At 54.1% G+C, this 23,613-nt stretch overlaps 1 protein-coding gene across 1 annotated transcript in view; it reads right to left on the bottom strand.

The window, feature by feature from the left end:
- Positions 1 to 23,613, bottom strand: part of QARS1 (glutaminyl-tRNA synthetase 1) — a 296,102-nt gene that overhangs the window by 222,284 nt on the left and 50,205 nt on the right. Inside the window, exons 3-5 of the mRNA XM_085624343.1 lie at positions 15,724 to 15,833; positions 13,917 to 13,992; positions 6,336 to 6,400 (exon numbers count right to left, since the gene is read on the bottom strand). Coding sequence (XP_085480469.1) covers positions 6,336 to 6,400; positions 13,917 to 13,992; positions 15,724 to 15,833 — 251 coding nt within the window. The remainder of the gene's footprint in view (positions 1 to 6,335; positions 6,401 to 13,916; positions 13,993 to 15,723; positions 15,834 to 23,613) is intronic.

Below are 23,613 nucleotides of genomic sequence, written 5' to 3'. Positions count from 1 at the left end.
AGCCTGGTCACCTCCAGAGCCCGTGCAGCCAGTGTCTTCTGTTCAGGTGTGCATTTGTTTAGGGGAGCGGTCCCTACCCCAGTCTCCTCTGTTCCTCATCAGTTAACATACTATGTGAGTATGTCAAGCCCAGGAAGGTAGTTCACGTTCACCTGGAAGATTCAATACCTCCGCGCCTAACGTTTTGGCGAGGACTTCCGTGGTGAAACCAATAATAATACTGGAGCTTATAAAGCGCGACAGCTACCCCAAACAGGGGTGTCACGGCACTGATCAGCAGGTAATTGCGTCCAGAAAGAGCTCCGGTGTTAACAGCCCATATTAATCTGCCCTAAAGAGCCACGTCTTCAAGGCCTTTCTGAAACAGGTTTCTGAATTAGCCTGCCGGAGGAACCCTGTAAGGGCATTCCACAATGAAGCCGTTCTAACTGTGAATGCTCGGCTGCCCAGGCGTGTTTTCGCAAAGCGTGGGATTCGCAGCAAGTTATGAGAGTTGGATCTCAACGCACGATTTTGCTTATAGAGACAGTCTTTCCTTTAGATAACCAGGGCATTTTCCGTTAAGGGCTCGGTAGGCCAGCGTCATGGCCTTGAATTGAATTCTTTTCTCCACTGGGAGCCAGTGAAACTCCTGTAGATGCGGAGAGACATGGTGTCGAAAAGGTATGCGACGAACCAGTCTCGCAGCCGCATTCTGTATCATCTGAAGGCGGCAAATGGCATATTTGGGGAGGCCAAGATAAGCCATTAACATAGTCCAGCCTAGATGCAACTGTGACATGTACTAAAGATTTGCGGCAGTCTTCCTGTAGGAAATGCAAAACTTTCCGGAGATTATTTAGTTTACTAAAGCAAGTTGCAGAGACCTGCTGTATTTGGGGTGAAAAAGAGGTCCGCCTCCCATCTCACCCCTAGATTTTGGATACATGTGGCAGGGGATGGTGGTGGACCCATTTTGGACAGCCACCATAGATGTGAATCTGGCACTGGGCCCTTACCGAAGAACAAAACTTCTGTCTTCCCAGCATTAAGTTTTAATTTGTTTGTGTTCATCCATAGTGATATGTCTCGCAGGCAACCTTTGAAGTTCTTGAAGGCATCTACCGTCCGCTCCTGAAACGGAAAAACCAATGGAAGTCAAGAGCTAGAGTGAGTGCCAGGCAGAATGCTCCTGAAATTCTAAAACAAAAAACATGAGGCAGAGAAACCACTGGGAATCGTAAGAGTCCCAACTCTGAGCTTAGGGGGTGGAGGTCAGGGATCAATACAAGAAACTGGAGGTCTCAAAAACATGCTCTTGCCGAGTTGGGCGTGCTAGGACATCTAGCTGGGCTAGCAAGAACTAAGATGTGGAAGTAGTACAAGTCCTTAAGAAAGAGTCCACAGTTCTAAACTGTACCTGGATTCCAAAGCAGCCACCACAGCGAGCAGGTGGGGTCTGAAATGTAGAATTCAGCACAGACTGCGAGAGGCAGGCCCCAGCGGAGGGCAAGCACTGCTAACATCGCAGCAGTGGGAACCAGCCTTGCTTCTCTCTGTTGGGACGTCAGTGCAGTCAATAATGATTCTGGAAGGCCTGTTTAAACTACGGGTGAGCATGGGACCCGTAAAGAACACATTGCCCGGGCGCTTGCATAGTTTTGGGGCTGACCATACTTCTGAATGCAGATCTAGTTACTTTTGTACCAATCTGTTTTATTGGGACTGTGACCAACACATGTAAGGACTGTTTGAATGAATCCCAGCCACTTGTGATCGCTCAGGCTGCACTCTGGACAGATCAGCCATGTGGAAATCAGACCCGTGTGAACTGCCAGGGTAGGTTCCCTCCAGACTAGAACTCAAACAGCCCCAGAGGAGATGCTGCCTACCGGTCATTTGTTACAAGGCCCGTCAGCCCTCCTTTAGAGGATTACAAATGTACCAAATGCCTGGAAGAGCACAACCTGTAAAGCACAACTCCGGCCGGTTGTACTGTTCAATGCCAGATTCAATCTTTGTGATGTAGAAGCGGGTCTGAAGTGATCGGGCTACAGTCACACAGCGGTTGTAGTCTATTGGCTGAGAGATGCAACATTGGAACAAGCGACACTCGCAGTTCAGAGCATTCAGACGCAGGGAGTGGTAGCAGAGACGCATGGGTCCCCAACCGCAGGCAGACAGGCACATGGGCATTCCTTGGATCCGCTCTCACAAAGCACCCTCAAGGGGATGGAAGTGTGGGGGGGGGGGGGGGGGGGGGGCACAGGGCTTGGGCACAGCTCACACAGGAGGATGCTGGTTAGGCTGTGCAAAGACTGCAGGCTCTCCAACCTCACAGCAAGGCGCTGTAATGCTGGGCGTGGACTCCGTGGCGTCCACATCCTCAGCGCAGTCAACTAAAGCAGCTGCAAAGTCTTTCCCTTAGTCCTTGGGGGATAGTTCTCACTTAAAGGAAAACCGTGAGGCCTTCTGCATCTGATCACCATCCTCTGAGCAGGTGCACAGGACTCCCTGAAGTGACCGGTAGCCCAGGACACGGGAGCACCGGACACGGGACTGACCACTCAGATTCAAAGTTACCCCCAAACATAGGGGGAACCAAACACAGGACACTGCCTTTCACTGTCAGGTGTGACATAGCTCCACGCCAACCAGTCACCGGGGAGGCATTGCTGGGAGGCTCCTCTCGGTCAGAGCAGGACAAGGGGATTAGGGCAGGGGTAGGTAACCCATCTGTCTTGGGTAGGGATGAAAGTCTTGGCCCTACTCATTTTTCAGGTTTTGCTCTTGTCTGGCCACAGGTTGGTCTGCTGAACTGGCTAGGTCCAGGAAATGAGCCCCCCCCCCCCCCAAAAAAAGTGTTCCTTCCTACTCCAGTCACTTAGATATGAATTCAAGCCAGACAGTTATACACGGCTCAGAGAGTTCTGCAGAGTGGGGATCATCAGGAGAGCAGCACAGAGGCTGGAGCAGGATGCTCAGACAGAGCCTCACACCTTCACCTGAGCCCGCCTGAGCTGATCATCAGGAGGTCAGAGGGGCGGGCAGGCGGTCAGGGAAGCTGGAGCACAGCAGAGGGAATGGGAGTCCTCCAGGATTATAAGCGAACCAGAATTCTCAACAGCTACAGCCCTTCCTGAATGGAGTCGAGTAACATCTTCAGCTTTCAAGTCGGCACCGAGGAGGTCCCGTGCACAAGGAGTGAAGGCATTAGAAGGACCAGGATGGAACTGCTGTGTGGCCTCTCCCCATCCCCCACTTATGTTTGGTAAAGTCAGAGGTATTGCTTCTAGGCATGCGGAAGAAGGAAGACTCACCTTCCTGCATGAGGAGCAGGACCTCGTCCCATAGGAGAGAGTGGTAAGCAAAGAGAATGGAGCAAAGGCCCAGCTGACTGGGAGGACGAGTGGGGTCACTGATGGAGTGCCCTTGAACCACGAGGTTTTCCCAGGTCCAATGTCCCAGATTGAGAAGATACTCCAGAGCCTTGATCAACCAAGAAGGGTGAACCTGCATCATCTCAGACCGCCCATGGAACTGTGGGGAGCATGCATTTACCACCTTCTCAACAAGTGAGGTCTAGAGAAAGCTGGGTTTCAACACAAGGCACAAATGTCCCCTTCCCCTCTGAACAGACTTGCCTGGATTCCAGTAACAGCTGGAATCGCCCTTCTCGCTCCTAGTACAAGAGACATTGCCGGCTGATGCAGCAGTCACACCCCCTTCAAATGACACGACAGCAGAGGGCCACTGGTCCCTCACGGGAGTCCCAGACCCGCAGGCCCCTTCACCAATGGATAACATCTACTATGACTGATGGTTATTCGGAAAGAGACCACTACAGACCCTTGCCAACTTACACAGGCATCTAGTGGGCACCTGCCCACTCGCCCACCCCAGTTCCCAATACAAAGTCCAGTGAGCCAGAGCACTTTATGCTTCACTGACCGGGAGAACCGGGCACCGAACCGGTCCCTCCTTCGCCCTCCCACAGATCGCACTGCACGGATCCCTGGAAGCACCGGACGAACACCCTTCGTATGGGTCGGAACCTGCTTTGCTGGTGTGTGTTTGAGCCAATGAGATTTGTTTAAATTCTTTACATTCCCTACCTTCAAACTCCGCGACTGATTCAGAGATCGATTCTTCAGTTAAAAAACTGGTTTTACTGGCCCTTTGTCCGGCACCTGTGAACGCAAGCTTCACTGGCTTGAATTCTCATAGGAACCCGTCCAAAAGCCACCTTGAACATCCCTCATAGGGTAACACGGGCCCACAGGGTTAAATGTGTTCTCTTTTTCTAGCACCTAGAACATGGTTTACACTGGCGCTCTGGCCCTGAAAACAAGACGCACTTCTGGATTTTTCTGCAAATCAAAGGATTAAGTGTATCGCTTGCTGACCTGCTATCAAAGTAATTTTACTTTTCTGAAAGTAAAAGCAATGACTGAACATTCCATTTATTAACTGCTAAGTGCCAGGTTCCACTGTGCTTGATATCCAAGCCCCTTCACCTGCTGAACTCCGCTACTCTGAGATCATCAAACGCTAAACGGAGTACCAGGCCTTTGCAGCTGGGGTGCGGCAGAGCTGCAGCACTGGGACACCCACAAGGCCAAGTAACGTCAGGCTGACACAAGACCCAGAGGAAAGGCCTCACAGTTTGTCGCGGTTAATTGAATACATATCCAGGAACTTTGACCCAGCAATCAGGCAGGTGAAGCTAAATGGAAACGTGCCACACACCGATGCAGCGATCAGGCGGGTGAGCTCGATGGACGTGCCACACACCGATGCAGCGATCAGGCGGGTGAGCTCAATGGAAGCGTGCCACACACCGATGCAGCGATCAAGCGGTTGAGCTCAATGGAAGCGTGCCACACACCGATGCAGCGATCAGGCAGGTGAGCTCAATGGAAGCGTGCCACACACCGATGCAGCGATCAGGCGGGTGAGCTCAATGGAAGCGTGCCACACACAGATGCAGCGATCAGGCGGTTGAGCTCAATGGAAGCGTGCCACACACCGATGCAGCGATCAGGCGGTTGAGCTCAATGGAAGCGTGCCACACACCGATGCAGCGATCAGGCGGTTGAGCTCGATGGAAGCGTGCCACACACCGATGCAGCGATCAGGCAGGTGAGCTCGATGGACGTGCCACACACCGATGCAGCGATCAGGCGGGTGAGCTCAATGGAAGCGTGCCACACACAGATGCAGCGATCAGGCGGTTGAGCTCAATGGAAGCGTGCCACACACCGATGCAGCGATCAGGCGGTTGAGCTCGATGGAAGCGTGCCACACACCGATGCAGCGATCAGGCAGGTGAGCTCGATGGACGTGCCACACACCGATGCAGCGATCAGGCAGGTGAGCTCAATGGAAGCGTGCCACACACCGATGCAGCGATCAGGCGGTTGAGCTCAATGGAAGCGTGCCACACACCGATGCAGCGATCAGGCGGTTGAGCTCAATGGAAGCGTGCCACACACCGATGCAGCGATCAGGCAGGTGAGCTCGATGGACGTGCCACACACCGATGCAGCGATCAGGCGGGTGAGCTCAATGGAAGCGTGCCACACACCGATGCAGCGATCAGGCGGTTGAGCTCAATGGAAGCGTGCCACACACCGATGCAGCGATCAGGCGGTTGAGCTCGATGGAAGCGTGCCACACACCGATGCAGCGATCAGGCAGGTGAGCTCGATGGACGTGCCACACACCGATGCAGCGATCAGGCGGGTGAGCTCAATGGAAGCGTGCCACACACAGATGCAGCGATCAGGCGGTTGAGCTCAATGGAAGCGTGCCACACACCGATGCAGCGATCAGGCGGTTGAGCTCGATGGAAGCATGCCACACACCGATGCTGCGATCAGGCGGGTGAGCTCGATGGAAGCGTACCACACACCGATGCAGCGATCAGGCGGGTTAGCTCGATGGACACGCCACAAACCAAAGCAGCGATCAGGCGGGTGAGCTTGATGGACACGCCACACATCGATGCAGCGATCAGGCAGGTGAGCTCGATGGAAGCGTGACATATTGAGGCAGCAATCTGGGTTAAGATCTGCTAACTGTGCAGAGGTGCAGCTTGGCAGGACCCTGGGGATGGGCTTTGGAAGCCAAACTATGTAGGACGACTATCCCCTTGTTACATTCATGGTAACTCCACTCTAGGTATGAGGAGAGGGGTGCACTGTAGCTTCAGTTCGGGCGATCAGACCACAGTGCCCGTAAGAGGCATGCTTCAATGAGGCTGGTTCACTGACATCAACACAAATAAAAGCTGCCGGGGTGCCCGCCTGCTCCAGTGCCCGGTTCAGATAGGAGCAAAGTCATTAGGCGCCTACCTGCAAGTCGACTTCATTCTTGATGATCTTCCCATCTGCCCACTTCAACTTGCTTCTTGCCTCGCCTAAAAACAGAAAACAGAGGATCACTTGCTTCTAAAATAAATTTCTGCAAAAAAAAATAAAAAATCCCAATCGTCAAGTTAATGGATTGGGTAATTAATCTCAGAAATATGCGGTTGGCTTCACAAACTTTATAAAACATGAAATATTTTGTATAACAAACAATAAAATGTATTTTTTTCTTTTCATCAAAGTCGTGTCTCCAAGATTACGCACGTTGCAAATTGGCAATAAATTTCAAGCGCATTACACACAGCAAGAAACATCAGGAGGCAGATTGTCGTTTTCATTATCAATCTAAAAGTCATTTAGACCCTGGTAATAAAGTTAATTAAAATTATGAATGAACACAATCCTTGTGCCACTCTACAATCAATACTAATGATGTGACCGGAAACAGCGCTCAACTGGCCGGACGTGTCTCGACCACACAGAACTCAGTGGCCAGGGTCATCCGTAGCCTCCCACCCCACAGTGACATCACCCCACACCTCAAAGCGTTCAACTGGCTCCCCATCCGCAAACCTACAATATTCAAACTCCTCATGCACACATTCAAATCCCTACACAACATTGGCCCCACCTACCTCAACTTCCACAAACCAGACACCTCCGCACAGGCGGACTCCTACCTGCGCTCATCCCCCGCCCCACGCTCATCCCCCGCCCCACGCTCGTGGAACCACAACCGGTGGTCATGCTTTCTCCTACCTCAACAACCTCAACTTCCACAAACCAACCAGACACCTCCGCACAGGCGGACTCCTACCTGCGCTCATCCCCCGCCCCACGCTCATCCCCCGCCCCACGCTCGTGGAACCACAACCGGTGGTCATGCTTTCTCCTACCTCAACAACCTCAACTTCCACAAACCAACCAGACACCTCCGCACAGGCGGACTCCTACCTGCGCTCATCCCCCACCCCACGCTCATCCCCCGCCCCACGCTCTTGGAACCACAACCGGTGGTCATGCTTTCTCCTACCTCAACAACCTCAACTTCCACAAACCAACCAGACACCTCCGCACAGGCGGACTCCTACCTGCGCTCATCCCCCGCCCCACGCTCATCCCCCGCCTCACGCTCATGGAACCAGAACCGGTGGTCATGCTTTCTCCTACCTTACTCCCAAAGTCTTGAATAACCTGACCCTGCCCGTCAGAGCCGCCCCCCCCCCGACATAGAACCAGAACCGGTGGTCGTGCTTTCTCCTACCTTACTCCCAAAGTCTTGAATAACCTGACCCTGCCCGTCAGAGCCGCCCCCCCCGACATAGAACCAGAACCGGTGGTCGTGCTTTCTCCTACCTCACTCCCAAAGTCTTGAATAACCTGACCCTGCCCGTCAGAGCCGCCCCCGACATAGAACCAGAACAGGTGGTCGTGCTTTCTCCTACCTGACTCCCAAAGTCTTGAATAACCTGACCCTGCCCGTCAGAGCTGCCCCCCCGACATAGAACCAGAACCGGTGGTCGTGCTTTCTCCTATCTCACTCCCAAAGTCTTGAATAACCTGACCCTGCCCGTCAGAGCCGCCCCCGACATAGAACCAGAACCGGTGGTCGTGCTTTCTCCTACCTCAACAACCTCAACTTCCACAAACCAACCAGACACCTCCGCACAGGCGGACTCCTACCTGCGCTCATCCCCCGCCTCACGCTCTTGGAACCAGAACCGGTGGTCGTGCTTTCTCCTACCTCACTCCCAAAAGCTGGAACAACCGGAGACTGCTGGTCAGAGCCGCCCCCTCAGGTCATGAATTCTGAAAGAAAAACTTGGTTTTTCACCCAGGCCAGGGCCTGCTGGCTTGGCGCTTTCAGCAGCAGGGTACCCTTCTGGGCGCAACGCACGCCCTGCAAATACCCATTACAAGGCGGTGGTTGTCTGTTTATCCCACAGATTAAGAGCCCTAATGAGGACCCACAAATCTTTAAATATTGTGGTCATTTACGTATCCCCTGCCACAGGGATGTGACTCCAAAGACCCAGAAAGGAAATGGAGTGTAAAATAAAAATCTCTTGCTTCTTGCCTCAGAAACGAAGACTTTGTATCCAATGAATGGAAAGGAAAAACTGAACCCATGATCCCTTTGCACTTCCCACCACCCCGATCAATTATCACGGATACAACTTGGTCCACACTTCCATAGTTATGAAATGTTTGAAAGGCTGGAGTGGAACAGGGACGGAACGTCAGCTTCCAAAGCCAGTCAAAACCTCCATTTGTGACGAAAATAAAGAAGCACAAACAGTAGTGATATCGCGAGACCGCAAAAGGGGCCAGGAGTCCCTACATTACAGGGCAGCTGGTAGTGTCAAGGTTCAACTCCCAACAAGAGGCGCACTAACATTAGACAAATTAGCACTGAAAATGTTGAGGTTTATCTACAACCCTCACAGAAGAGGTGGGACCTGGTTTATACAAATCCTAGTGTTTGGGAGAGCTGAGCAGAAGAGCCCATGGACACTGGCAAACCGTTCAGGGACCACAATCGTCTCCTTCCTAGGCTTCTGCATCCCCGCATACCCACATCCTTCTCCCATACAATTCCCTCTGGAGATGATCGCTCCGATCCCATCAGACCGTATCTCTACAGTCACATGCACCTGTCCACCGTGACCAACTCTACCGCCTTCTGCGCCCACGAGCATGTATTCACGATCCGGAAGATCTTTTCCACCTCAGCTCTGGTCATCGCACAGGATGGAACACAACTTCCCACAAAGACCACCCGGTTTTCCCTCACCCACCCAACTGTACAGAACAAACAATGTTGTGTAAAAGCGAAAGCATCTCTCTTGCACTCGCGTCAACAGCACCCACTTTGGTCCTCACCCAAAACACCAAACCTTCCCCTCGTTGGCCACTCTATAAACCCACGCTCTTGCGAATAAGCACAACCAGGAGCTTCACAGTACTCGGCCATTTAAATACAATTTGGGCCTCGTCAGGGATGCTCAGTGCCGCACAAAGGACAAAGGACGATCGCATACACCACCCAGACAGGACCCTCATCCGCAGTCTACCCAACGCCAACTGTTGAAATGTGCAGCTCGCCTGCGTAAAGGGGGTGGAACGCTGTAGTCCCCTGATGCTTTGGGAGGTAGAGCGAAGAGTTCTGAATGCAAGTGTGGCGCAGCGGTCAGCCAGCCCCTAGCCGCCCTGTTGCAAGTAGAGATGGTATTATTCACTAGTACAAGAAACATAAATGAGCCACTCCTGACTCAAGCGATGAGGACGGGACCACGTCAATGTGGCATCTAGGCAAAGCATTCTCCGTCAACGCTTCTTTTACACAGTACGTTTACGACTGGTCCAAGCGCTGTAGATGGGGATGCTGTTCCAGGGGAGCTGGGGCTTCACTTGCTTGCAGCAGCACCAAGTCCACGCCTATGTGATAGCGTTGTTTGGTGAAAACTAGTTTGGTTAGCTCTTTGGGTCCATGTGCTAGAGCAGCTGAACTGGACATCCTGGGTGACCGTACACAAACTTACTCCCCTACGTTCCCCCCTAGGGTTGCCAAATTGGTTTGTGATACAATATTTTGCAAGTACTCCTTTTGAATGATCATGTGGGATACAGAACAAATGCACCTGGCAGCTGTTGGTGCATGTGCCCTGCATTATGATGGTTGCCTTTCACTGTACACCACTCACACAACACAGTGTGCCTCGGGTGCAACCTAAGGGTGGCAGAATGCTGCATTTTAGAAACTTACAATATGCACTAAGTTGGGGTTCCCCTTTAGACACCTTCACACCTCTCTAAAAGGCACCTAGTGAATGTTGCGGCAATAGGTCTTAGAAACCAAGCAGACACCAAACAAGGCAACATTCTAGACTTTCTACTTCCAGTGATTCTTAGCCATGCAGGACTGGGTAAAGAACTTCTCTTCGCTACAGTGGAAAGTCTCTTTAAACTCTAGCCCACTACTTTTTACATAACTCCCTAGATTTCCTGTGCACCTCTGCATCCCCTCTGCTGATCGAGCCACCTTCTCGTTTAACTTCATAGCTCCTTGTATGATAATTGTGTGCGTACGCTCATTAATTCAAAATTAGAAAATCCTATTGTGGAGTTTGTGGTTATACAATAAGTACACGAAGCTCTTGCACTCCATCCAGTACCCCCAACACACTATTGCCTGTTCAGAGCCGTATTAAAATCTACCACTCAATTTGTTCGTGGAGGGTACAGCAATATAAATAAGGAGCAAAATATATATATGTTTATGTACTTGTGTATATATATTTTTTTAAACCCCTTCAGTGCCCGCCCCTTTCCCTGCCCTGTGCCGGCCGTTGCATTAGCGGGCGGGGTTTATGACGAGCTGGACTCGTCATGGGCACAGCGCAACCGCGGCCCATGACGAGTCCAGCTCGTCATGGGCACTGAAGAGGTTAACATACGTTACAAAAATATATATACACAAGAACGTAAAGAAAGTGTGACCAAACCACATTTTCATTAACAACCGAGATCTAGGTCAAGAAGTACCATTCACCTTGTGTGTACATTTATCGTTTGTGGCTGTCCAGTACACCCTGCTTGGAGTCAATCCTCCCTGTACCAAGAATTTCGAGAGCCTGCTTATGCTTTCAGACGAAGATAAACTAAGATGGACTTGAGTGCCACCCACCAGACATTTTGGGACACCTCCCCCACCAGGAAAATCCCCAGCATAAATGTATTTTACACTCTGTACTTTGTAGGCTTCCCACTCCCCACATAGTCCAGAAACAACTGCACCACCACCTCCCCGTAGCTTGTATCACATTCCTACACAATAACACCCTTCTCCTTGAACCACTGCTGGCACCACAAGGACCCAGGTCACTCTCCTCAATGCTGCCCTGCTGGCAGTAGCTGCAGTCCTTCATATATATATCACAAATATCCCCTGGCCCCTTATTTTTGAGAGAATAAAAAAGCCACCCTTCCCTATTTAAATACTTTTATGATAAAGATGTCATGCACTAGCCACGTCTATGCTGATGTGGTTCTGACGCAAGCCACGCTTACATGCAGCTACAGCCGCCGTAACTGAACTTCAAACACTTCCTACATTGGCCAAACTCAAATTCCATCTTCCACTCTCTTCGAAAGGGCCATCCAGGGACACCATCAACCAGAGGGCTTGGTGGCCTCGTGAGGGCTGTGAAGCACTAGAGTTTGTCCTGCAGCAGCCATTGAAACCGAAACGTAGCCGCAGCGTTCTACATGCGCGGCATCGACTGCGACATAATTAGATCCTTGTGATCACATTGACATTCTTGCGATATGGATTCCGGCTATTAATATGCCCTTCGTGGTGTGTAACGTGATCAATGGCTTGCGGTCGCTTGTAATAGGGAATTTCGTTGCCCACACAAAAGGCCACCGTGCAGACACGGGGCAAGGTTTTCAGTTAGTCTTCCTGGTCAACAGTCCTCAGTTTCTTACAGCTTGCATTAGTAATAAGATTTGGGTGCAATCCCTTTAACTGCTTTACACGAGTTTACCAGTATCTTATGTGAACTGTAATCACGCCAACAATGTATACACCAAGGTGAATTTGCTACACATTCAAAATTGAATCCGCATAAAATGTCTCGAAGCCTAAAAATGATCCCCAATATCTGTGTTTGACTGAGCTGCATCTTGCTGGACAAACCCATCAAAGTTGGATTACACCCCCCCCCCTCCCCCCTTGTCCTTATTTGTACCTCAAACATCACATTTGCGACTTGTATTCTGCATTTTTATTCCACTACAGCAAATCCACTTCCTTCGAAAGCCGACAATTTCCTCTGGTCATGCTCCATTTGATCTGCTTACATTTCCAAGACATTCCATTCCATCAAGCATTACACAAATCAAGAACTGGACCACAAGGACGAAGCACATGGGCGTATATTGGCCACAATCCGCGTAGTTGTGGACGGATGCAACGAGCAGCCTGGGCTCTCGGGGAAACACCACTGAATAGGATGCAACATAAACTGGCGCCATCTTGGGTAAGCCACAACTTCCTTCGATATTGCATAATCAGGATATATCTACCTTCAAACAAACCACTCCTTTCCGGCAATAGAGCATAACCGACCAGAAGGAAGTCTGTGGTAGGCGTATTATTTTTATCTGCATCTCAATGGTTTAACTTATCCCCAGTTTATGGTCCTACTTTGCACTTTAATTTTCAATGCAGCATTTCTCTTAACCATTATCTGCATCAAAAATATAATTAACTTTTGCTCTCTTGTACTATGGTAATCAACGTCAACTTTCAGCCCCTGCTCCGTGCTGTCAGGATTCACCTTTAGTTTTAAGTTTCACTAATATCTACACCTTTAAATTGACCTGATTTCCCCCCAAAAAACTGTTTACAATACATGATCCCCTGGCCTCCTATACTTTGAACACAAAGTCCAGCCCACTGATAGCGGACATATCAATGGAAGACCCAACACGTTCATATCTGGACGCACATCGGTCAGTCTGCTTCGCACTCCACAAACTGAAGACATCTTCCCAGGCCTTCTCACCTTTCAAGGTTGCAAATCCATCCCCACCCAAACATTACACACCCGTGCACTCGCTGTGGGACCCGGTTAGCTTCCTTCCCCCATCTGCTTTCACGTCCAACAGGAAACTCCCAACCCTACGTCGTCAGTGCGCTCCCTTTCATGCGCCATGAGCGACTCTCCAGGTTTTAAACATTTGTGCATACATCTCCATGGTCCAAGACTGCATCAGCCTGTGCGTTCCTCCTAAATTTAGTTTCCTCTGGGTCCACTGACATTTCCTTTAAAAAGCACCTCTGGGGTTTTGCTCTACTTCACTTTACTCCCCGTTAACCATAGGAGACATAGTTCATTCACTACTTGGACACATTTCCCAGCTCGCTCTAGGCCCAATAGCCGGCGCTTCATATGATGTGGTGGATCCCTTTTCCAGCAACTTTCCTGTAACTGCCCACCTGTACGCATCGCAATGTAATCTCCAATTCCCTCTTCCCTGAACCGGTTGGTCCTCTGCACATCAACATCCAGAAGGATTTGGTGGAAAGACGAGACAGTGAACGTTATCCTCTTGAGTAACATTGCAACTAATCTTAGACTAGAGGGCGAGGTACCCAATCTACAGAGAATTTGGCACTCACCTGGTCAGCTCCGTATTATACTAGAAGTTCTTGGCTTTCGCTCTCCCTGCAAATCAGTTGCCTCGATCACAGACCTATTGATACCTTATTTCTCCTTCATTGTTCCACTCTTACACCAAAGGTCATTTGAATATGGCAATTGGGAAGGCGTGTCGGACTCTAGGGAGCCCTTATCACAACAACTCCACCTCCCATCCTTAACAAAATCAAGACATCTTCACATTCAGACTGGATTTTGCACAACTTTCTTCATGACTTTTCAACCACCCTTTTCTGCTCCCAATGGCTCTGCTGTGGCTCATCACAATTGTGCAGCTCATTACAGTCCTATAAACAAAATCTAAAACCATCTTAGTAAAGTCCTCAGAGGCGCTCACCCATCAGCAGGCCCATGTTGAAGTGGTAGCGCTCCAACTGCAGCTGAGCCTTGTACTTGCTGATGACTGCTTCAACCTACAGGACAAAGACGGGTAGAACATGTTCATGACCTGAAACAGCAAACAACTGAACCAAAAGAGACAAAACTAAGCTGCATTTGTACCAGCCACTCACAGGATACACGCCTACAGGGTGATCAAGAAGAACGAAATTAAAGGACTGGAAAGTGGAGATTCAGCATCGAGCATCATTTGATAAACCATAGACATTTTAAGATCATAGCGCTGAGATTGCTGCCAATGTTGCTGAAGCAATAGTCCTCTGCAAGGCTTTGCGAAGCGGTGGCGGGCGTCCATGTACATTTTTCCGGAAAGCCCTGTTTCTCAGCAGCCTGGTCAGCCCACCTCACTGGAGATGCTCCATGCCATATTGTCTTTTTCCAGCGGAGCTCTGAAGTAGGGAAGTACCCCATGTGCCCTCCCCTTTGGAGGGAAGAGCAGCACCCACCGCCTCTACCCAGGCTACCTGGTGGCGGACGGTGGTGGCAAAATAACTACCCCATGGACACCTCCCTTTTATCTGTAGCCTGGAGGAGAGGCAGCCTCCTCACTATACCCAGTAAAAGATCTGTTCAGTGCCCATAACTGGGGTCCTCGGATGTCATGTCTTGGACTACATGTAAATTTTATGAATTCCCACGTAAACAATATTTAGTGATTCTTTTTAAAAAACTTGGTTTTAAACAAATCAGGCCGGCACTTTTGTATTTGCAGCTTTTGCACAGTGACAGTATCCTCCAACTCAAGGAGTTTTTAAAATTATGTATTAGATTGAGAAAATGCCTGGACCTGTGAAACTCTGTCCCATCTTTCTGTCTATATTGCCAAAGTACTCTTTCCTTTGCATTTGTACCTGATGAAATGGCTGGTTTTTTGTGACAATGTATTGTATTTTTTATGTGTCTTTTATGGTTAGCAAATAACCGAAATAAAGTTTTATGATGATTATGACTAGTACCGCCCATCATTTGTTAGGAATCTCTGGTTTACAAATGACTGCTGGATCCACTAGACCAGATGTGTGCGCCTCGCAAAATGGTGGTTTCCTCGTGCTGAGCGGGCACACTCTTGGCCTGATGAGGAGTGGACCATTAGATTGCAGCGGCGGCACAAACACCCATTTGCGTATGGGTCGCAACTACAATTGGGGAGATTTTCATCGCACAGATTACCATTGTACCCTTTTTTTTCTTTAATTCCCCACTTTTTGGGTGGTCAAACCAGCCAGAAATTCAACGGGGAGAAAAGATCCGGTATTTACGTGGAAATGCAGTAAGCACCAAAATCCTTATGTTACCCCCCCAAAACTCAGAATAAGCGAAACAGTTTGCAGCGGATACATTTTGAACCACCGTTCTGTTCTAATCATCGCACTCCAACAAAGGTTAGAATTTGGACTATTGTACGTCACCAAAAGTTGGTCTGGATGAGGTATTTTATTGCAATTTTAAATACTTTATAAATACTCAGCTGATGCGCTCTACTGATTGATAGATGGTGCCAACTTGTGGTGGACTGCAAGAAATAAGTGCTGGTTTGGTACAATATTTGAGGACCGGCACAAATTAAGCAATGCCAATACTACTCTGTCCCAGAGTAACAAATCAGTCACAACTGAAATAACATTTACTCAAGCAGACAGCTACACAAGACAGGCCCACAACTCCCTCATTCAGCCATTCGCACTGGGAACATGCAATGTGCCCTTGTTGGCCTGTAAAGTCAGTCTAGTCCACGTTTTACTCACAGCTTCTTCGATTTCTTCCGGGGTGACCGTGACACCAACACCGCACTCCTTCTCGAAGTCTGCAGTACTGATTGGATCGAGAGGGTGACTTTTCACGTAATCCAAAGCCGCTGGAAGAAAATAAACGTGCAACAGTGTCCTTAAAATGCCTTTGCAGCCAACAGTCCAGTGATTCCATTTGTACAGCAAATGGCACTTCAAAAGGCATAACATGACTAATACAGCTCAAGCGCTGAATTATTTATAAGCGAGAACATTAAAAGATATTGATTTTTAGTGTCCGGCCAACTCGCGCAAGAGGAGAGGTGTCATAATTGAATCACTTACCAGAAGATCTAAATTGATACATATCCTCACAAGAACTGAAAAACCATAGATGCTGGGGTTCATAAAATGAATTGATTGGGCTTCCATACCCATCTGCCGCTCTCACAATGGTTTAAACGCAGGTCACCAAGTTCCTGAAGGGAATGAGCGATTGACCGGCTCTGCGCGAGCATCGATAAGCAGCACAATTCAATATACCCGTGGCAGTGGCACATTTGCTCCCGTACTCGAGCCTGGCAGACGGCAACAGCCCCTGCCAGAGGACAACAGCCATAACTAGCCACTCCAAAGGTCTATGGTGCAAAGAAGGGAGTCTTGGTGGCCAAGATTGGGATCTCTAGGGTTCTCACAGTGGCGTCAGCAGGCTCGAGACCGTAAAGTGCAGGAAGGAGAAGACGAGATACGAGGCCTTCTCATGCTCTGCAGGGACAGAAACGCCGGCCCAGTCCAGATCTGGCAGGATCATCCACCTTTACTCCACTTCTGAAAAGGAACTGAGGAGACCACTCTTGCCTGGTCATCGAGTTTCTACCCCAGAACCTTACCCCCCCACACACATATCCAGCAGGCAGCCTTTATCTTGGCTTCAGAGAGACGATGCCAAGGGCTTTAGGACCCAGCAGTAAAGTAACCTCATAGTGCTAAAGGGTGGAGGTCTTCTGGTTTGTGACCTTGTTGTAAAGGGAGGCCGCAGGGACTCACTATGTGCAGTCACTGAACTCAGACTAGACTACTCCGAGAATCTGTAGCAATATGCATCACTCAGCGGATGCCCCTCGGCCACCAGCACGTTGGACGCTGAACTTGCAGGTCCCAGACTCTGAACTGAATATACGAAATTTCAAGTTCCAAGAGGGAAAGTGTTGCATTATAAATCGGAACTAGCTGAAGGCGTCACTCATAAATAGCTACCGTCTAACACATCGGACTACCTTTTCAGCATGCTAACAGGGGTGCACCACAACCATTTCTAGAGACTGGGGAGCTGCTTCCTACGATATAAAATAGGCAGGAAGTGCCTTCTTAAAGGGGTACCCTCCCCCCCCAAACAAATAGCTATTACCTTTAACTACCTAAACTAGACACAGGGTAGCACCTTCTTGAAGGGCTACTCCCACACTCCCAAACAAATAGCTATTACCTTTAACTACCTAAACTAGACACAGGGTAGCACCTTCTTGAAGGGCTACTCCCACACTCCCAAACAAATAGCACCTACATTTAACTACCTAAACTAGACACAGGGTAGTACCTTCTTAAAGGGGTACCCCCCCCACCCCAAACAAATAGCTATTACCTTTAACTACCTAAACTAGACACAGGGTAGTACCTTCTTAAAGGGGTACCCTCCCCCAAACAAATAGCTATTACTTTTAACTACCTAAACTAGACACAGGGTAGCACCTTCTTAAAGGGGTACGGCCCCCGCCCAAACAAATAGCTATTACCTTTAACTACCTAAACTAGACACAGTGTAGCACCTTCTTAAAGGGGTACCCCCCCCCCCCAAAAAAAAAAAACAAATAGCTCCTACCTTTAACTATCTAATCGTTCAAAGATCTTAACTGGAGATTCCTTTAGCCTGCAAACACTGACCTGGGTGGCCAGTCCACTGGAATTTATTAAGGTGAATTTCTGCAGTTTGGAACCTCAAGAGAATATGGACATTTTTAACCGAGGAAGCTCACCCTAGAAAAGTATCTAATTTGAACCTGGGGGCATATCCGCTAAACTGCACACCCTCTGGAAGTCTGTGCGAAGGGTTCGCGTGCAGAGTTCTGCGCATGCTTTAAGTGGCGTTTCTCTGTAGACACACGTGCTCATTTGTACAATATGAAAGCGCAGCTCGCTCTCAGGACAGCCCAGGGGACCGATGCATGGTTTCAAGCAGAATGTCTGTAAAACAAATTACTTCCGATGAGTGGATCACATTACAATATTCAGCCTTTTCTGCAAAGCAGAGGTATCCTGCATGATCTTGTTAAAGTGTCAAACTGCATCGATTCTATTTTTCTATCAAGAGCTTCCTTCGAAACACAAATGCAGGCGCATCGCGGATGTTACTCTGAAAGGCTTCGGTGTACATCAAGCCAGGTATAACCTGCCTCCGCCGTTGGCCAGCTGTGCAGAGGGCAGCCCTCTGGTTAAAGTCTACATTTAAAGCACATGCCTGTTGGGAAGACTTCCACTGCAGCGGTGATGGGACACGGAGACGTGGCACACACAAGCATGTGTGACGACTACTACACTGCAGTAGTAAGAGACGAGAAGCCGGTACCGGAGCATCTCTTCTTGGGCCTATGGCAAAGCCTCGGATCTGCCACGGTTACGCCAGCCTTGCACGATTCCATACCATTGGAGCCCGACTGTACTCCATTCACAAGGGGCGGTGCTACAGAACCAAGCTCCGAGCACGAGAGCTCGTGCACAAATACCAATATCCACCCGGGGCCGAACAGAAGGCACCCGGGGCCGCACCGCAAGATTCTGGGCTTGGAAGGCCCTTTAAAAAGAATCAATCAGCACTCGGACAGAGGGACAGAGAGAGAGACAGAGAGGGACAGAGGGACAGAGAGAGAGACAGAGAGGGACAGAGAGAGAGACCGAGAGGGACAGAGAGAGAGACCGAGAGGGAGAGAGAGAGAGAGAGAGAGAGAGAGAGAGAGAGACCGAGAGAGAGAGACCGAGAGAGAGAGACCGAGAGAGAGAGGGGGAGAGAGAGAGAGAGAGAGAGAGAGAGAGAGACACAGAGAGAGAGAGACAGAGAGAGAGAGAGAGAGAGACAGAGAGAGAGAGAGAGATTGTGTTGGCAAAATTTGTGCCGTTCCGCCCCTTATTATTTGGGGACATACCCCCAGAGAGGCTAGTAGAGAGATCTACTCTTCGCCTTTAATGGATTAAGTTTTATACTTTGACTTTTGCTACCATAATGAAATCATTTAATTTTACATGCGAGAGACAGAGTGGGGGGGGGGGGGGGGGAAGAGAGAAAGAGAAAGAGAGGGGGGGGGCGGGGAGGGAGACACAGACGGGGGGAGACACAGACGGGGGGGGGGTGGGGAGGGGGGGGGAGACAGACCGGGGGGGGGGGGGGGGAGAGACACAGCCTGGGGGGGGGGGGGAGAGACACAGCCTGGGGGGGGGGGAGAGACAGAGACCGGGGGGGGGGGAGAGACACAGACCGGGGGGGGGGGGGGGGGGGGTAGAGACACAGACCGGGGGGGGGGGGGGGGGGGGGTAGAGACACAGACCGGGGGGGGGGGGGGGGGGGGTAGAGACACAGACCGGGGGGGGGGGGGGGGTAGAGACACAGACCGGGGGGGGGGGGGGGGGTAGAGACACAGACCGGGGGGGGGGGGGGGGTAGAGACACAGACCGGGGGGGGGGGGGGGGGTAGAGACACAGACCGGGGGGGGGGGGTAGAGACACAGACCGGGGGGGGGGGGTAGAGACACAGACCGGGGGGGGGGGGGGGGTTAGAGACACAGACGGGGGGGAGGGAGACACAGACGGGGGGGAGGGAGACACAGACGGGGGGAGGGAGACACAGACGGGGGGGAGGGAGACACAGACGGGGGGGAGGGAGACACAGACGGGGGGGAGGGAGACACAGACGGGGGGGAGGGAGACACAGACGGGGGGGAGGGAGACACAGACGGGGGGGAGGGAGACACAGACGGGGGGGAGGGAGACACAGACGGGGGGGGAGGAGGGAGACACAGACGGGGGGAGGAGGGAGACACAGACGGGGGGAGGAGGGAGACACAGACGGGGGGAGGAGGGAGACACAGACGGGGGGAGGAGGGAGACACAGACGGGGGGAGGAGGGAGACACAGACGGGGGGGAGGAGGGAGACACAGACGGGGGGGAGGAGGGAGACACAGACGGGGGGGAGGAGGGAGACACAGACGGGGGGGAGGAGGGAGACACAGACGGGGGGGAGGAGGGAGACACAGACGGGGGGGAGGAGGGAGACACAGACGGGGGGGAGGAGGGAGACACAGACGGGGGGGAGGAGGGAGACACAGACGGGGGGGAGGAGGGAGACACAGACGGGGGGGAGGAGGGAGACACAGACGGGGGGAGGAGGGAGACACAGACGGGGGGAGGAGGGAGACACAGACGGGGGGAGGAGGGAGACACAGACGGGGGGGAGGGAGACACAGACGGGGGGGGAGGGAGACACAGACGGGGGGGGAGGGAGACACAGACGGGGGGGGAGGGAGACACAGACGGGGGGGGAGGGAGACACAGACGGGGGGGGGAGGGAGACACAGACGGGGGGGGGAGGGAGACACAGACGGGGGGGGGAGGGAGACACAGACGGGGGGGGGAGGGAGACACAGACGGGGGGGGGAGGGAGACACAGACGGGGGGGGGAGGGAGACACAGACGGGGGGGGGAGGGAGACACAGACGGGGGGGGGAGGGAGACACAGACGGGGGGGGAGGAGACACAGACGGGGGGGGAGGAGACACAGACGGGGGGGGAGGAGACACAGACGGGGGGGGAGGAGACACAGACGGGGGGGGAGGAGACACAGACGGGGGGGGAGGAGACACAGACGGGGGGGGAGGAGACACAGACGGGGGGGGAGGAGACACAGACGGGGGGGGAGGAGACACAGACGGGGGGGGAGGAGACACAGACGGGGGGGAGGAGACACAGACGGGGGGGAGGAGACACAGACGGGGGGGAGGAGACACAGACGGGGGGGAGGAGACACAGACGGGGGGGAGGAGACACAGACGGGGGGGAGGAGACACAGACGGGGGGGAGGAGACACAGACGGGGGGGAGGAGACACAGACGGGGGGGAGGAGACACAGACGGGGGGGAGGAGACACAGACGGGGGGGAGGAGACACAGACGGGGGGGAGGAGACACAGACGGGGGGGAGGAGACACAGACGGGGGGGAGGAGACACAGACGGGGGGGAGGAGACACAGACGGGGGGGAGGAGACACAGACGGGGGGGAGGAGACACAGACGGGGGGGAGGAGACACAGACGGGGGGGAGGAGACACAGACGGGGGGGAGGAGACACAGACGGGGGGGAGGAGACACAGACGGGGGGGAGGAGACACAGACGGGGGGGAGGAGACACAGACGGGGGGGAGGAGACACAGACGGGGGGGAGGAGACACAGACGGGGGGGAGGAGACACAGACGGGGGGGAGGAGACACAGACGGGGGGGAGGAGACACAGACGGGGGGGAGGAGACACAGACGGGGGGGGAGGAGACACAGACGGGGGGGGAGGAGACACAGACGGGGGGGATGGAGACACAGACCGGGGGGGGGGGGGAGGAGACACAGACGGGGGGGGAGGAGACACAGACGGGGGGGGAGGAGACACAGACGGGGGGGAGGAGACACAGACGGGGGGGAGGAGACACAGACGGGGGGGAGGAGACAGACGGGGGGGAGGAGACACAGACGGGGGGGAGGAGACACAGACGGGGGGGAGGAGACACAGACGGGGGGGAGGAGACACAGACGGGGGGGGAGGAGACACAGACGGGGGGGATGGAGACACAGACCGGGGGGGGGGGGGAGGAGACACAGACCGGGGGGGGGGGGGGGGGGGAGGAGACAGACCGGGGGGGGGGGGGAGGAGACACAGACCGGGGGGGAGGAGACAGACCGGGGGGGGGGGGGGGGGAGGGGACAGACCGGGGGGGGGGGGGGGGGGGGAGTAGACAGACCGGGGGGGAGGAGTAGACGGACCGGGGGGGGGGGGGGAGGAGTAGACACGGACCGGGGGGGGGGGGGGGGGGGGGAGGAGGAGTAGACACAAACCGGGGGGGGGGGGGGGGGAGGAGTAGACACAGACCGGGGGGGGGGGGGGAGGAGTAGACACAGACCGGGGGGGGGAGGAGTAGACACAGACCGGGGGGGGGGGAGGAGTATACACAGACCGGGGGGGGGGAGGAGTAGACACAGACCGGGGGGGGGGGGGGGAGGAGTAGACACAGACCGGGGGGGGGGAGGAGTAGACACAGACCGGGGGGGGAGGAGTAGACACAGACCGGGGGGGGGAGGAGACACAGAACGGGGGGGGAGGAGGAGACAGACCGGGGGGGGAGGAGGAGACAGACCGGGGGGGGGGGAAGGAGACACAGACCGGGGGGGGGGGGGGGAGGAGGAGTAGACACAGACGGGGGGGGGGGGGGGAGGAGGAGTAGACGGACCGGGGGGGGGGGGGGAGGAGGAGTAGACACAGACCGGGGGGGGGGGGGAGGAGGAGTAGACACAGACCGGGGGGGGGGGGAGGAGGAGTAGACACAGACCGGGGGGGGGGGGGGAGGAGTAGACACAGAGCGGGGGGGGGGGGGGGGAGGAGTAGACACAGACCGGGGGGGGGGGGGGGAGGAGTAGACACAGACCGGGGGGGGGGGGGGGAGTAGACACAGACCGGGGGGGGGGGGGGGGGAGTAGACACAGACCGGGGGGGGGGAGGAGTAGACACAGACCGGGGGGGGGGGGGGGGGGAGTAGACACAGACCGGGGGGGGGGGGGGGGGGGGAGTAGACACAGACCGGGGGGGGGGGGGGGGGGGGGGGAGTAGACACAGACCGGGGGGGGCGGAGGAGGAGTAGACCCAGACCGGGGGGGGGGGGAGGAGGAGTAGACGGACCGGGGGGGGGGGGGAAGGAGGAGTAGACGGACCGGGGGGGGGGGGGGAAGGAGTAGACACAGACAGGGGGGGGGGGGAAGGAGGAGTAGACACAGATGGGGGGGGGGGGGAGGGAGGAGGAGTAGACAGACCGGGGGGGGGGGGGGAGGAGGAGTAGACACAGACCGGGGGGGGGGGGGGGAAGGAGTAGACACAGAACGGGGGGGGGGGGGGGGGGGAGGAGTAGACACAGACCGGGGGGGGGGGGGGGAGGAGTAGACACAGACCGGGGGGGGGGGGGGGGGAGGAGTAGACACAAACCGGGGGGGGGGGGGGGGAGGAGTAGACACAGACCGGGGGGGGGGGGGGGAGGAGTAGACACAGACCGGGGGGGGGGGGGGGGAGGAGTAGACACAGACCGGGGGGGGGGGGGGGGAGGAGTAGACACAAACCGGGGGGGGGGGGGGGGAGGAGGAGTAGACACAAACCGGGGGGGGGGGGGGGGAGGAGTAGACACAGACCGGGGGGGGGGAGGAGTAGACACAGACCGGGGGGGGGGGAGGAGTAGACACAGACCGGGGGGGGGGGGAGGAGTATACACAGACCGGGGGGGGGGGGGGAGGAGTAGACACAGACCGGGGGGGGGGGGGGAGGAGTAGACACAGACCGGGGGGGGGGGGGAGGAGTAGACACAGACCGGGGGGGGGGAGGAGTAGACACAGACCGGGGGGGGAGGAGACACAGAACGGGGGGGGAGGAGGAGACAGACCGGGGGGGGGGGGAAGGAGACACAGACCGGGGGGGGGGGGGGAGGAGGAGTAGACACAGACGGGGGGGGGGGAGGAGGAGTAGACGGACCGGGGGGGGGAGGAGGAGTAGACACAGACCGGGGGGGGGGGGAGGAGGAGTAGACACAGACCGGGGGGGGGGGGGGAGGAGGAGTA

Source organism: Triturus cristatus, chromosome 9 (genome assembly GCF_964204655.1).
Source record: "Triturus cristatus chromosome 9, aTriCri1.1, whole genome shotgun sequence".
NCBI classification, from domain to species: Eukaryota; Metazoa; Chordata; class Amphibia; order Caudata; family Salamandridae; genus Triturus; species Triturus cristatus.
Note: the sequence above shows the minus strand (reverse complement) of the source record. Positions and strands in the feature narration are given on the sequence as shown.